General features: G+C 37.0%; 3 protein-coding genes across 6 annotated transcripts; all 3 read left to right on the top strand.

Annotated features, from left to right (window-relative positions):
• Positions 1-1,055: 1,055 nt before the first annotated feature.
• On the top strand, positions 1,056-6,256 carry LOC105640265 (MA3 DOMAIN-CONTAINING TRANSLATION REGULATORY FACTOR 1). Of its 4 annotated transcripts, none has more exons than XM_089726750.1 (4): positions 1,056-1,364; positions 1,830-2,108; positions 3,910-4,004; positions 4,216-6,256. In XM_089726750.1, exons 2-4 carry the CDS (start codon positions 1,868-1,870, stop codon positions 6,031-6,033), a joined length of 2,154 nt encoding a protein of 717 aa, XP_089582876.1. In that variant the 5' UTR covers positions 1,056-1,364; positions 1,830-1,867; the 3' UTR covers positions 6,034-6,256. The 4 variants fall into 4 exon arrangements, with proteins under 4 accessions (XP_089582876.1, XP_089582877.1, XP_012079926.1 ...); XM_089726751.1 differs by having other exon boundaries at positions 1,816-2,108; XM_012224536.4 differs by having other exon boundaries at positions 1,056-1,376.
• Positions 6,257-6,960: 704 nt separating this feature from the next.
• LOC105640264 (tetratricopeptide repeat (TPR)-containing protein) lies at positions 6,961-11,830 on the top strand. The gene is made up of 11 exons (XM_012224535.4): positions 6,961-7,233; positions 7,565-7,781; positions 7,910-8,002; positions 8,090-8,191; positions 8,311-8,478; positions 8,562-8,650; positions 9,383-9,504; positions 9,659-9,840; positions 10,074-10,358; positions 11,034-11,181; positions 11,279-11,830. Exons 1-11 carry the CDS (start codon positions 7,037-7,039, stop codon positions 11,626-11,628), a joined length of 1,953 nt encoding a protein of 650 aa, XP_012079925.1. The 5' UTR covers positions 6,961-7,036; the 3' UTR covers positions 11,629-11,830.
• A 1,089-nt stretch (positions 11,831-12,919) lies between these two features.
• Positions 12,920-13,969, top strand: LOC105640263 (S-adenosyl-L-methionine-dependent methyltransferases superfamily protein). Its single transcript, XM_012224534.4, has one exon. It carries the CDS (start codon positions 13,159-13,161, stop codon positions 13,912-13,914), a length of 756 nt encoding a protein of 251 aa, XP_012079924.1. The 5' UTR covers positions 12,920-13,158; the 3' UTR covers positions 13,915-13,969.
• Positions 13,970-15,082: the final 1,113 nt, after the last annotated feature.

Raw genomic sequence — 15,082 nt, 5'->3', positions numbered from 1 at the left:
ATACATCGTATATGTAAATTTCATAATACAATTTACCAATTTATTTTGTTGGACATGTAAGATAGTAAAAAGAAAATATAAAGTGTTTGTTAGATTATTTTCAAATTAATACATGAGTTTTTTTTTATCTAATTATGAGAATTTTAAATTATAATTTCCGTTAACACCACGTTTTTCCTTCCAAAATATTAACGAAATCATAAGTTAGATATAATATAATTAGTCTTTGAAAGTAAAGATCTTTTATGTATTAAATTGACTATAATTTGAGAATCAATTCATATTTTTTCCACCTTAATTTTTTTAAGAGATCAATTTTAACTTTTCTTAAAAGATACTACTGCAGACGGAAGTATCTCAAAATGTTAATGAAATCACGATTTAAATATCTTATAATTAATTTTGAAAAAAGAGCTTTCATTATTTATTTGCTAATAATTTAACGATCCAATTTATATTTTTTATAAGATATTTTTATTTTTAAATTTAATAATTGGCTGAAGCTAAAATTTCAACTGGCACTTTCACGTTCCAATATAAGTCATTTGTATGTAAAGTTGCCCAACAAATTATGAATTATTATAAAATAAATTTATTATTAACGCGATTGGATCGAAGGAGATAATTACATTTTAAAATGAATCTAATTGTAAAAGATCGTCATCAATGAAAGAATTTATGTCCAAATTATCCTTTTACCGATTATCAATAATTGCTTCCAAATTTCTTGCCATGCAAGAAGCATCGTGCTTTGTCATTTGTAAACAGCCCCCATCCCTCTGCTATTATTTATCCAATCGGTGTTAAAAATAGACAACACAAAAAAAAGGAAAAAAGGAAAAAGAAGGATATTTCCGTAATTAAAGTCGTATGTAGAAAGAACTAAAAACCCTAAACCGGTTGCCACTGTGCCGGGTGGAAGCCAAAGACGGGCAACAACGGTATCGCCTGTGCCACGTGGACACACAAAGCGATAATATACCCAAAAGGCCAAAACCTCCTCTTGACGTGTACCAGTAACCGTAGCCTCCCTATAAATACTCCTTCCTCTCATCTTTTTCATTCTCATCCATTTGTCTTTCTCGTTCTTTTATTCTTCTTATAACAGATAGAGACACTTACAGACCCATAAAACACATACCTGAATTCGGGATCCAAGGTTCTGGCCAACCGGGAACTCCTTTTGATCTAGGGTTTTCAGATTCAATCCTACACTTCCTCTGTTCTCTCTTCATTTCAGTTTCGGATCGGACGCCCCGTTTTGGAGATCCGATTGCTTCTCTTGTTCTTGGCTCGAGATCCGGGCCAAGCACAGGAGTGTCGGATTCCGGTTTTTCGATTGAATCCTCCTCAACTATACTTGCGTAAGCGTACAGGTTCTTTCTCTTTCTCTACCATATGATTTTTTTTTTTTTTACTGGTGGTATGTTTGGTTACTGGGAAAAGGAGGGAAAGGAAAGGAAAGTGAGCTTTTGAATCTTAGGTTTTCGCATTTTTTTATATTTCAAAAAACACAGCAACTTTACCTAAACAATTTACTGTCAGAGAGTGACTTTTATGCTTAGAAGATGATACTATTGTTTGAATACCATAGCTTCTGCTTTAAGTTTTAGCATCTTAATCAGTTCTATCTTGTTTTCGTAATTCATGGTTTAAAATTCATTGTTTCCTTCTGTACTGTGAGTTATGCTTGTCCAAGTCTTATTTTTCTTTTTAGTTGAAGTTTTTACTTAACTATCCGTGCTGGCATTCTTTACATTTCTAATTAATTGTCAAGACTTTTCTATGGTCAGATTATTCTGATAATTTGTTTAGTTTTCTTCTTCTAGGTTAGGTTTAGTGACTGTATAGAATTGGCAAAGCTCAAATGGCGTCCAGTGAGGGATTTCTGACGGAAGAGCAGAGGGAAATGATGAAAATAGCGAGTATAAATATGGATAATTTATCATCCTCCCTGAAGAATTCGTCATCATCGCCAAAATCCCCGTCAATGTTACTTTCTGAACATCCGTTAAAAGTTCCTGCTTCTGGCGAGGCAACGAATGCTGGAATTGCAGTGAGGCACGTGCGAAGGTCGCACTCGGGCAAATATGTGCGTGTGAAGAAGGGTGAGTATATTTGGTTATTTATGCGTATCATGATCGTGAGCTACATAAGAAAATTTTGGGACAGTAATAGTATGTGGTGACTCTTACATATTTAGTTTTTTTGTTACTACAAAAATTATGTTGGTGATCTTTTGCATTTAATAATTCAGTGTTTGTCAATTGATCATCTGATTCATATGGTTGGTTGATCATTTTATCATATTTAGCATTTTCTTCTGATTTATATCAATGAACTTTCTGATCTACAACAATCTTATCGTTTTACTTTAGTTAATGGGAAAACTTGCCATTGTCCTTTTAATGAATTAGTTCATGAGAAACCTCATTAACTTTCATTAATTGTGATTGTTTAGTGATTAGTATTTTAGTCTTCATGGATTCTCCATTTTGATGTAGACATAGCTATTTGGAAGTTACAATGAAGTTACTTCTATGTGCATTGTGGATGAGATTTTATCCTTGCATCCATCATAATGTTATTACTTTTTTGGTATTCAAATGGAAAAGAATCCCAACTTTTGGCTAAAGAGATCTACTAATTTGCCCTATGGGTATAGTTTTGTAAGCCGTCAAAGTGTGCATCGTATGTCAGCCATCATATTTAAGCTGCCAGTCAAGATGCCAAGTTTGGATAGTTCAGACAGTCTAGTGCTGTCAGTGATCTCTAATTGAGCAGTCTGATTTTCATAGAGCAAGCAACCTAGATCTATCTTCATGTTTTTGTTATATTATTTTGTGAATTTAGGCCCTAAATGATTCACTGGTTGGCAGTATTCATAATTGATTGTATTTAGAAATTTGTATCTTTGAAATGATGATACGGCGATTTTTGGGTGGAAAAAGACTGCATCCTAGTGCTTTATCTTCACTGCTAGGGAAGTTCTGGCTTTCATTTGGCTTTTGGATGACTGAAAATTGGCCTGATGCATGTTTGCTTGACTGCAAGTCACTCATAAAATAGCATTGATAGTTCACAATGGATAGTTGGCCTGGGAAGCATTGCCAATAATCATCGCTTTTCAGTACTCTATTTTTATTGCATCAACAAGTTTTTATCTTAATGAAGCAACATAATCCTCATTCTAACTAAAGCTGGAAGAATAAAGCTCAAATGCGTATGCATATGTTTCTGCAGTTTTTCATGTGTGAATATCTAGGTCGCTCTGGTTATTTGTGTGCTTCTTGATGTTTGCATTTGAAGTGAATTGAGGAGAACTTTGTGCCAAATTTTCAGTGCTAGGAAGCTCTGAATACAATTAAACCACCAGCAACCTATAAATGGTTTGGCAATAATTGATTTAGGAGTAGTTACATTGTCCATTCTGTTGCATTGGATGCCAATTCTTGGATAATTTTTCTCCCTAATAGAATCATTGATTTCATTTGCTGATGAACATAAGGGATTGTTACTGAGAAGATAAATGGGGAATTGGGGAAATTTTTTTTTCCATAAATAAAAAGAAAGGAGTTGTATGAAGCACGCTTGATGTTACTTTTTTGCTTACCCTGACTTCATAAACTTACGTTTATGATTCATTGCTGTCTGAGGTTACCACAAGCAGCCTCCATCAATTGTTTCCGTTAATTGTTCCTGGTATATGGGCTTGCTAAATTGTTTGGTCGATCTTTCTTTGTTTCTTCCAGTTGTTGCTTGTTGATTGAATGCTGAATTACTTACCTTGTACATGCCTGGCGTTCTTTAAACTCATGTTTGTAGAGTGTATGACATTAAACTTCCTGTAAATTAAACTTCATGTCAGTTACAGGCTGATTAATTTTCCTCTTTAATTAACGTTGGCAGATGGCGCTGGTGGTAAGGGCACATGGGGAAAATTGCTTGACACAGATGGTGAATCCCATATTGATCGAAATGATCCCAACTATGACAGTGGAGAGGTAATTGCTATTTTGCAATATGATTTGTATTTTATTCTTGGTTTTGATATATTCTATTGGTCTAAAGAGTATTGCTCTCAGGCTGTGGGCAATCGTTGTGTTCACATCTTACTCCTGTGTTCTGTCCCTCTCTGCCTTTTCACTTGCAAATTTTTTTGGCAATGGTTCGACTATGAATTATATATTGCTTTCTTCTACCTTCATTTAACAGGAGCCATATCAGCTTGTCGGAGCAACTATTTCAGATCCTTTAGATGAGTACAAAAAGGCTGTTGCTTCCATAATAGAGGAGTACTTCAGTACTGGTGATGTGGAAGTGGCAGCATCTGACCTCAGAGAACTTGGCTCAAGTGAATATCATCCTTATTTTATTAAGCGTCTTGTTTCCATGGCCATGGACAGGCATGATAAGGAGAAGGAAATGGCTTCTGTTCTGCTATCTGCACTATATGCTGACGTGATAAGCCCATCCCAGATTAGGGATGGTTTTGTCATACTTTTAGAGTCAGCTGATGACCTTGCAGTAGACATACTAGATGCAGTTGACATCCTTGCTCTGTACATAGCTCGTGCCGTGGTAGATGATATTCTTCCTCCAGCTTTCCTCACTAGGGCAAAGAAGACCCTTCCTGAGTCCTCAAAGGGATTTCAGGTTCTCCAAACTGCTGAGAAGAGCTATCTGTCAGCCCCACACCATGCTGAGCTTGTGGAGAGGAGGTGGGGTGGTAGTACTCACATCACCGTTGAGGAGGTAAAGAAGAAGATTGCTGACCTGTTGAGGGAATATGTGGAAAGTGGGGATGCTTTTGAGGCTTGCAGGTGCATAAGGGGATTGGGGGTTTCATTCTTCCATCATGAAGTTGTTAAGAGGGCTTTAATTCTTGCCATGGAGATTCGAACTGCAGAACCACTTATATTAAAGCTACTGAAGGAGGCTTCCGAGGAAGGCCTGATAAGTTCCAGTCAAATGGTGAAGGGGTTTGCTCGGTTAGCGGAGAGCCTTGATGACCTTGCCCTTGATATTCCATCTGCAAAAGCCTTGTTCCAATCCCTTGTTCCCAAGGCTATTTCTGAGGGTTGGCTGGATGCTTCATTCATGAGGTCATCTAGTGAAGATGGACAAGTACTAGCTGAAGACAAAAAGGTTAGAAAATATAAGGAGGAGGTTGTAACAATAATTCATGAGTATTTTCTCTCTGATGACATTCCAGAACTTATACGGAGTCTTGAAGATCTTGGCATGCCTGAGTTTAACCCAATTTTCCTGAAAAAGCTCATCACCCTTGCTATGGATAGGAAGAACAGGGAAAAAGAAATGGCATCTGTTCTGCTTTCAGCTCTTCACATTGAGATTTTTTCAACTGAAGATATAGTTAATGGCTTTGTTATGCTTCTGGAATCCGCAGAAGATACAGCGCTGGATATTTTGGATGCTTCAAATGAACTTGCCCTCTTTCTGGCTAGGGCAGTGATTGATGATGTATTGGCTCCACTGAATTTGGAGGAGATAGGTAGCAAGCTGCCGCCGAATTGCAGTGGGAGCGAGACAGTGCATATGGCTCGATCACTTATTGCTGCTCGACATGCAGGCGAGAGACTCCTTAGGTGTTGGGGAGGTGGGACTGGTTGGGCTGTGGAGGATGCAAAAGACAAGATATTGAAGTTATTAGAGGAGTATGAAAGTGGGGGGGTTGTCAGTGAGGCTTGCCAGTGTATCCGTGATCTTGGGATGCCCTTCTTTAATCATGAGGTGGTGAAGAAGGCATTAGTTATGGCCATGGAGAAGAAGAACGATAGGATACTTGATCTGCTACAGGAGTGTTTCAATGAAGGTCTGATTACTATCAATCAGATGACCAAAGGCTTTACCCGCATCAAGGATGGGCTTGATGATCTCGCTCTTGACATTCCAAATGCAAAGGAGAAATTCAGTTTCTATGTGGACTATGCCCAGAAGAAAGGGTGGCTCCAAGCATCTTTCGGGTTGTCTGTTGCAGATGCAACTTCAACCTTAGCAAAAGCTACTTGAGATGAACATATGTCCGTTAGTTTCTCTCGTGTCTGTTGTTGCCCATTACCTCTTTGTACTGTTTAATCTTCTCTGTGCTTCAAAGGTGGATAGATAGATATGATGTTTGAATATCTTCTGATTTTTTTTTTTTTTTGGGTCTTTCGTTATCTAGTGATCATCTGATGGAGATTCATGTGATCCCAGCCAATGTATAAAGTTGGTTCCTTGTTATTACCGTTAACATAGCTTTAGGAGTATCTTGCATCAAGAAGTAAGTTGAAGAAGGGGATATGACATGATGCTGCTATTACATGCATTATGATGATTAGGTTGGTAGTTTTTTTTCCCCACGGAAGCGTTATTGGTTATGTCCTTCATTTTCACATTGCTATTCATTTTTTATTGAGTATTTATCCTGTTCTTCAGTCATCAGAACGTCGAGAATTTCTGGGGAATTTCCGTTGGATTTGCATTCCATAGGACTAATAAAATTCATGCTTTTTTAATTTGGAATTGCCTAAGTTCCTTTCGCCCTAAAGTGATTGGCGTGTTTGGCGAAAATACAGGAAGGAGTATAGGACTCAATTTTCATGGGGTGGACTTTAGAGCTTTGTTTTTCACCTTCTGGTTTTGGTTTTCTCGTGTTCTTTAAACCATATTCTCCGTTTTGTTAACACTGAATCCATTTGGTTTATATAGACGCTCTTGGACTCCTAGTCCCAGAGAGTCAGAGACTAGAATTAAATCGCAATCGAACAGTAAAATACGGTTAAGTTTTTTTTTTTTTCCCCTGCAGCGGCCGAAGGTCTACTGTACTCACGGGCTCGTTGCGACAATCAAAAATGCGTTATGTTTCGAAAGTGCAATACCCAAATTCTAGCCCAGCCCAAAGACATCTAAACATTTCCGTTAAAAAACCTAACTTAAACGAACCAAACAGAGTTTTATATTTAACTTCTGGCAATTATTTTAACTCTCGTCTTCGTCGTCTATCGTCTATTAAAACTTAGAAGCACTAAAAATGTCTGAACCAGAGCCTCAACAGCAGGCAGTTACTTTGTCTATTAAAACTGAAGTCGATACCGCTGACGGCTCCATGGAAGAGACCTGCAAGACGCTTCAGCCTCCCAAGGTTGTTGTTTTAGCTGACCTTAACGTCAATCCTCCTGAAACCGACGCTACCGATTCTGTCCACCTTTCAGTTCCAGAACTCACCAGGTCCGTTCAATTCCGTTTTCATCCAGCCTTTCTCACCTCCATTTCAATTTATACGTCAATTCTTTTGCTATTATAGCTTAATTTCTTGGTTTTTGGTTGCTGAGAGAACGGCGGTAGAGTAATTTTATCTTTAGTGATCGATAACTGTGAAATCTTGATAATCGTGCTTCTTTTTCACTTGATTTTAAGTTTGAAGTGTTTATACTTCGAGGAAAATCTGTTTCGAAGTGAGCTACCAAATAATTGACTTGCTCTTAGTTTTGTTTGGGTTTTACAAATGTAATTGTTGATTTCTGATTAAGCGTGAACTAAGGGTTGGTACGTGATTTAGATTAACAAATGATGAAAGTCAAGATAAAACTAACTTTTCATGCAAAGAGGTGGATACCGCGGAAGCTGAAGGTAAAAAATTGAACAAGTTGGGGAAATGTCGTTCGAGAAACAGTAAGGTAGATGCGTCTCTTGACTATGGACCTGACATAGATGCTGATCAACCTGGTCAAGGACCTCCCTCTTCTCGCGAAGAAAAAGTCAGCAGCCTTAAAACTGTCAGTTCTCCTATATCATCATTTGATGGTTAATTTTTTATGAAAAAACAAATAAGGAAAATTATGTGGCTTTTTCTATTGGATATGTGTATTCCATTAGTTTGATATAATTTATGAAATGCTTTTAGGGCTTGCTCCATGTTGCAAGGAAGATGCCAAAAAATGCTCACGCTCATTTTATACTTGGTCTTATGTATCAAAGGTTGGGCCAACCTCCGAAGGTAGATTTTTTGAAATTTGTTTAACTCTGTGTGTTTTGGTTGATACAAATGATGATAGTTTTCATTTTGTTATTTGAACTCTTCTAGGCAGTTTTTGCTTATGAGAAGGCAGAAGAGATATTGCTGCGCTGTGATGCTGAGGTTGCTAGGCCAGAGTTACTTTCACTAGTTCAAATTCACCATGCTCAGGTGAAATAATAGTTCATAGGTGCATTTATGTGTTGTACATGTTGTATGGTGTTTTACTTTTCAATTCACATTTTGTATTGTGGTTTCTGATTTCGTAACGTGCATTGTGAACTATGCAGTGTATTCTCCTTGAGTATTCTGCCGATAATAGTTTGGATAAAGAACTTGAGGCTGAAGAGCTTGAGGAAATCATTTCTCGATTAAAGGAGTCAATGCAACTAGATATAAGACAAGCGGGCGTGTGGAACACGCTGGGTTTGATACTTCTTAAATCTGGTCGTCTGCAGGTACAATAACATGCTATATTGTTGTAATGATTTTGAGTTTCTGTGTTTATGGCCTCATGTTGACTAACTAATTTTCTTTCTAGAGTGCTATTTCAGTTTTGTCATCTTTATTGGCAATTGACACTAACAACTATGATTGCCTTGGAAATCTGGGGATTGCATACCTTCAAAGGTAAGACAATTGATTCAAACAATTATAGAAGGAGTTCTGGAATCATTAAGAAAAGTGTAGACAAGAAGTTGTAGAATTGTTATCTGACTCATGCGTGAAAGCGAGAAATAGAAATCATCTGATTTTGGCAGAAGAGTGATGCAATAATAATCTAGATAATATAAACGTTATAACATCTAATATTAGTGAAGATTTTTGAACAATCTTTACTATTTGGCAATTTCTTATTGGGACAGTGTTGAAGTGCCTTCACCTTCTCTTGAAAAGACTTGAAGAATATTGCAATCTTGCTTCTGCAATTCTCTCTCAACCTCATAGTAATACTAGTCGTTTTCAATATCAGGAAGTTGTTTCATCAAATTAATATTTACTTGATAAAAGTGCAAAATTTGTGTGCGGGCTTTCTTATATGGAGTCCAATGAGTAATGAATCTAACTGCTCTCTTCCAGATTTTACTATCTTCATTTTCTTTATTGTGATAACTGATATAAATTAAGGTTTTTATTGCTTGTATTTCATTCTTTATTGTGAGGAATCTTATATTACAATTGTGCTATGATTATCCTGTGATCATCTGTTTCTCTCATTCATTCTTTTGTTGGGTTTCTAGATCAATCTTTATTACCAAAACTTGTGAAATAAATATGTACTATGGTTGTGGTTTGAGTGGTATTTTTTTAGGAGTTAAAGCAATTAATCCATGATTAGTTCATTATTTAATGATCTTGCAGTGGAAATATAGAGCTATCAGCAAAATGTTTTCAAGATTTGATCCTTAAAGATCAAAACCATCCTGCTGCCTTTGTCAACTATGCTGCTCTCCTCCTCTGTAAACATGGTTCTCTTGTTGCAGGTATGATTTGGGTTGAGTTTAGATCCATAATTCTTAAACTCTACCGGCCATTTGCTTACATTCTTCATCAATCTTCTGAGATGTTGTCACTTATTAATCATACGATATGGTTAAGGAACTTGCACAACTACAGCTCTCCTTATTAAATTCTCAGGTGCTGGAGCAAACGCCGGTGAAGGTGCTTTCAGAGATCAGTTTGAAGCTGTTGATGTTGCAAAGGAGTGTTTACTTGCTGCTCTAAAAGTGGACCCTAAAGCTGGACATACATGGGCAAATCTCGCAAATGCATATTACTTGATGGGTGACCATAAAAGTTCCAGCAAGTGTCTGGAGAAGGTGCTTATGGTTCATTGATACAGTCATTTATTGCCTCTTTGTTGAGGTTGTTCATTAGTTTCCTTGATCTTTTGAAGAGAAATTTTCTTTCCTTTTTGGCAATGAACAATTTCGAAATTCCTTTATATTTTATGCTTTATGGATGCATGAGTTCTATGTCAGCATTTTTTCTACTCTTATCTTTGTTTTAAAAGCTAAAGTAGTTTTCTTTTCATATGTTTATTGCTTTTCAGGCAGCAAAATTGGAGCCGAACTGTATGTCTACTCGATATGCTGTGGCAATTCATCGAATAAAGGATGCAGAAAGGTCTCAAGATCCCAATGAACAGCTTTCCTGGGCTGGAAATGAAATGGCTTCAATATTGAGAGAAGGTGATTCTGTTCCGATTGAACTCCCCACTGCATGGGCTGGACTTGCCATGGTTCACAAGGCTCAACATGAGATTGCTGCAGCATTTGAAACAGAACATAGTGAGTTGGTGGATATCGAAGAGCGTGCTCTCTACAGTTTAAAGCAGGTAACGTTTTGGGAAGAGAGGGAGTCCATTTGGCATTTTTAACTAGTTGTGCCTTCCATTTAAACAAAAAGTAACTCAAATGACTTTATAATGCAAGAAGATATTTTCATTCTCCATAGTTGTTCTTCAATAGAATTTGAAAGCTATTTAGCTCTACAATTCAATCATGGTTGCAGACGTTTCCGTCTTGCTTGAAGTCGATGCTTTATATTTTCCCATAATAAATACAATGATAAGGTTTTGATAAATTTTTTTTCTTGGAATCCCTATAGAAATGTGTGGTTTTAATTATTTTAGTCAATAAAATTATGAAGTAGAGTAATATCATTTTTGAAAAGGGAAACAAAGAAAGGAAGAAGATGCTTTTTTTCTAGGGTTTGCTTTTCAGTGAATTATTGATTGTTGATACTTGCAAATATTTTTATGATGGCAGTTTCTTGTTTTCACTCGGTATCTCTCTATTGCATGTGATTGTTAAATCTGGGGTGACCGAAATGTGCAATCAGTTTAAATCAAAGGGGGGATAACATTGTCTTCTAATTTGGTCCAAAAGTCTAAATTTATCCTCGCTTCAGAATTAAGTTTTATCTTGCGGATGTTGCTGTCATTGACTGCTAATATGTAAATGTGTCGCTTATATTTGTCCTTTTCATTATTTGTATGCATGTGAATTAGGCAATAGCAGAGGATCCGGATGATGGGGTTCAGTGGCACCAGCTTGGCCTGCATTGTTTCTGTTCCCGACAATTTGAAACAGCACAGAAGTATTTCAAGGTTGCAGTCACTCAATTAAAAGAATGCAGCTATGCATGGTCAAATCTTGGTATGGCAGATTCATGAACTTCCTTCCCTGTCTTTATACTTCTGGCAGTTAAAATATCTTTTGCAGTGTTGCCCTTACAGTCATTTATATGATCTAGGTATCTCACTCCAATTATCAGAAGAATCATCTCAAGCTGAAGATGTATATAAGCGGGCTTTGTCATTCGCAGCTTCTGAACAAGCACATGCAATATTTTCTAACCTTGGAAATCTATACCGGCAGCAAAAGCAATATGAACGTGCTAAGGCAATGTTCAATAAATCTCTGGAACTCAAGCCTGGCTATGCTCCTGCATATAACAACCTTGGTCTTGTATTCGTAGCTGAAGGTCGATTAGAGGAGGCCAAGTTCTGTTTCGATAGAGCACTTCAGTCCGACCCATTGCTGGATGCGGCCAAGTCCAACATGATTAAAGCAGTGGCCATGTCCAGATTGTATGCAGGTTAGTCCTTGTGCCTTGAGGATAATTATTAATGTAGGTAGGTTTATTCAACCCTGAGATAAGGGGCATGAACCATCATGTATATCATTTGTTTAGAAGTAGATTATCTTAAGAAAAATGTTTGTACCTGTATAGCTGTGCCTCATTTTGCTTTATCTTGTTTTAACCAGTTGAAGAGAATCATCAGCTTGTTAATGCTGTAGTAAATTTCCTTCTACATTTAAAATGGATTTGGATAATGTGTACACACACAGCTTCAAGTCGAAGCATAACTCAACCGAAAAGTTTTATATCTGTACCTGTTTCGAATTTATTTAACTGTTACCAAATTTGGCATGGGTTGAGGTGGGGGTACACCCACTTACTTCCATTTCATGCCTAAATTAGCAATTCAATTCAATCCAAGCCAGACGCATCCAATTACGTTATCACAAGAATAAATTCTTCCTAATCTTTCAATATAATAAAGGAGGCTATACCTTCCATTACTCGAGATAGAATATAGTTATGAGTTGGTTGTCATCGAATCAATCCATAATTGTTTTTCTTACAATGGCAGAATGGAGTGAGTTACTGGATACACATGATATGGTTCTCTTAGAGCAGATTTTACAAGCATATAGCTAGGGTTCATCACTCCAACAGTTTCAATCAATTTCGGTGAAATTTTGATAGAATTATTTTTGCAATTGAACCTAATAACATACTTAATCGAATTAAATTGATCAAATTAATTAATTTTTATAATTTAATCAAACCAAATTGATTAATTTAATTAAATTGGCCAATTTAGCTGAATCACTTAGACCTAACATTTATTTTCTTTGATCTAATTAACTCGATAAATTATGTTTTAATCGATTTATTACCGATCGTACGAATAAATTAAATTTTATCTTTCAAACAAAAAATTGATTCGCTAAGAATCGAATTATTAAACGAACCAAATTAGCCGAGCCATTTCTAAACCCCTGTACACAGCCCATCACGAGTCCTGACTCCTACTAACTCAACAACACAAAGAACAATAAGATCTCGTGAAGTTATGCACATTTAGAATATTTAAGTCACGAGGATAAATTTCTATTTGCAAGCTAACCTTTCTTCAACCAATAGTTATAACCTATAACCAGCAGATACATACAGAGGCCAATAGCTTTTGGGTCCCAAACACTGACCACCTGATCAGTGATCACCAGTCTTGTAACCTCATCACGGGTCCACACCGCAAAACTTTTACTAGCATAAAATATGTTAGCACTTTGCACTTGGCACCTAGCCCCACTACCACCACCACCTTATTTTATAAAAGCTAACCACTCTCTTCTCTCTCCAGTCTCTACCATATAAAATCAAACCAAACCAAATCAAACCGCCAACTTCTTCTAATAAGTAACCAACTCCAAAGGCAAAAGCTCTATCACAGTCACCACTAAAGCTGTAATGCTTCACACATATCGCTAAATTTTCGTTGAAAGAAAGAGAGTTTTTAGGTATTTGAGTTCTCTCTCACTCATAATAGAACACATGCAAAGATGTTATCACCTCTTCCAAAACTCCCTCTTATCCTCAAGCCCTTCCTTCTCTCTCTCTTCTTCTCTGTTTCAGCTCTAATATTCATCGCTTCCATAACTCCTCATCACCGCCAAACCACCACCAAAACGCCCCTCTTCACCACCAACTCCACCGGACTTGACCTCCGTATCCGGCCCGGTTACTCTTCTTACAATGCATACATCCAGCACCAACTGAACAAAACCCTAAATCCGAAACTCCGGAACATTTGGAAAACCCGAGATTGGGAACGCAAAGTTCGGGTGTTTTCCTATTTCTTCGAGTCCTTAAAGCAAAGAAACCTCTTGTCTAACGCTTCAAAGGCGTTATCCATTGGCGCTCGCGTAGGCCAGGAAGTGGAGGCGCTTCGTCGCGTAGGTGTCTCCGAGTCTATCGGAATAGACTTGGTGCCGTCTCCGCCTCTTGTTGTAAAAGGAGATTTCCATGCACAGCCATTCGAGAATGAAACTTTTGACTTCGAGTTCTCCAATGTGTTCGACCACGCGCTGTATCCCTGGAAATTTGTTGGGGAGATCGAACGGACATTAAAGCCAGGTGGAGTTTGCGTTCTACACGTGGCACTATTTCGACGGGCCGATAAGTATTCGGCGAATGATTTGTACAGTGTGAGGCCATTAGTGGAGCTGTTTAAGGAGTCGGAGTTGGTGGAGGTAAAGAGAGTTGATGGATTTGGGCTTGACACTGAGGTGGTCTTCAGGAAAAAAAAAAAGATGTAAAAGATTAGGCGCAATTAACGGTTTAATTGAATTCTTTTTATTGCTTTATTGAAAATTAATATGAATTTTCCTTTTCTTGGTTGAAAATATAATTGATAATGATGAATGAGGAGGTTGATGACAGCCAGTTTGAAACAACTAAGATGGTTTAAACCAATATATTTTATAAATTATGCATGCATGTCTATGCTAGCTGTGACATGTGCCATGTTCATCTTTCCCTTCTACCCAGTCATTGGTCAAGAATAAAAACAGGGTATTAAAAAAAATATGGATGTTGATTGAAATGAAATTAATAGCAGTAGTTGAAAGAGAATGTGTGCACATATAAAACTATAGCTTTGCGGTTCATTCATTGTGCTTTTGCTTGCTCGGAAGACAGCTATTGGATGTAAATGGATATGTAGCCAAAAGATATACGCAGACTTATGGTATTGATTATTCAGATATTTTCTCTTCGGTAGCAAAGTTTGCTTCGGTTGCCATCTTGTCTTTTTAAGGAAAGAGCCTTTGAAGTTGAAAGAAACAAGTCTTCTTTCTGCAAGTGCCAATCATGTGACTCTTCACATGTATAAATACACATACGCTTCACATATATACATACACATACTGGTTTCCAAGAAGACAGTTAACAAAAGACAAGGAGCAATAAGAATTTGGACGAAGAACTTAATTAAATTGAAAATGAAAACGAAGATTGACACTTTGTTAGGAGATAGTGGGGGACCATTAGTGTGATGAGTAGGTAGCCGTTGTGTGTATAATTAAATTTGTAGCTTCTCTTTCCGTTGCTTGCTGCAACTGCAAGCCAAAGGAACGGGGGACACCTTCAACCCTACAACTACAATTCACATTGCCTAATAACTAGCTAGCTACATATGTATCAGATACATTTTTATACAACCATGCACATGGAGAAAAGTTACTTTATAAAGAAGTTAATGGCAATAATTGATAAATCATTATAGGAATAATTCAAGTTCTTTCTACATATCTATGTAAGTTATTAGATTAATAATTTAATTATTTTCTTCTTTTTTTTTTTTTTTTTTTAGCACATTGGAGAAAAGAGACTATATATGTATTATTTGCATACTTGTTTCCATGCTTTAATACACGACATGTGAACAGCTAACCTACTCTTTAAATGTATACCATAAAACACATC

This window comes from Jatropha curcas, chromosome 10 (genome assembly GCF_041381405.1).
Source record: "Jatropha curcas cultivar XTBG-Jc1 chromosome 10, XTBG_Jcur_1.0, whole genome shotgun sequence".
NCBI classification, from domain to species: Eukaryota; Viridiplantae; Streptophyta; class Magnoliopsida; order Malpighiales; family Euphorbiaceae; genus Jatropha; species Jatropha curcas.
Note: the sequence above shows the minus strand (reverse complement) of the source record. Positions and strands in the feature narration are given on the sequence as shown.

Excerpts from the sequence above, each read along its gene's own strand:
- LOC105640263 (XM_012224534.4), top strand. The coding sequence starts at position 13,159 with ATGTTATCACCTCTTCCAAAACTCCCTCTTATCCTCAAGCCCTTCCTT.
- LOC105640264 (XM_012224535.4), top strand. The coding sequence starts at position 7,037 with ATGTCTGAACCAGAGCCTCAACAGCAGGCAGTTACTTTGTCTATTAAA. Across the intron at positions 7,234-7,564 it reads TCAGTTCCAGAACTCACCAG|ATTAACAAATGATGAAAGTC; the intron begins GTCCGTTCAATT and ends TACGTGATTTAG. Across the intron at positions 9,841-10,073 it reads CCAGCAAGTGTCTGGAGAAG|GCAGCAAAATTGGAGCCGAA; the intron begins GTGCTTATGGTT and ends ATTGCTTTTCAG.
- LOC105640265 (XM_089726750.1), top strand. The coding sequence starts at position 1,868 with ATGGCGTCCAGTGAGGGATTTCTGACGGAAGAGCAGAGGGAAATGATG. Across the intron at positions 2,109-3,909 it reads ATATGTGCGTGTGAAGAAGG|ATGGCGCTGGTGGTAAGGGC; the intron begins GTGAGTATATTT and ends TAACGTTGGCAG. Across the intron at positions 4,005-4,215 it reads CCAACTATGACAGTGGAGAG|GAGCCATATCAGCTTGTCGG; the intron begins GTAATTGCTATT and ends TTCATTTAACAG.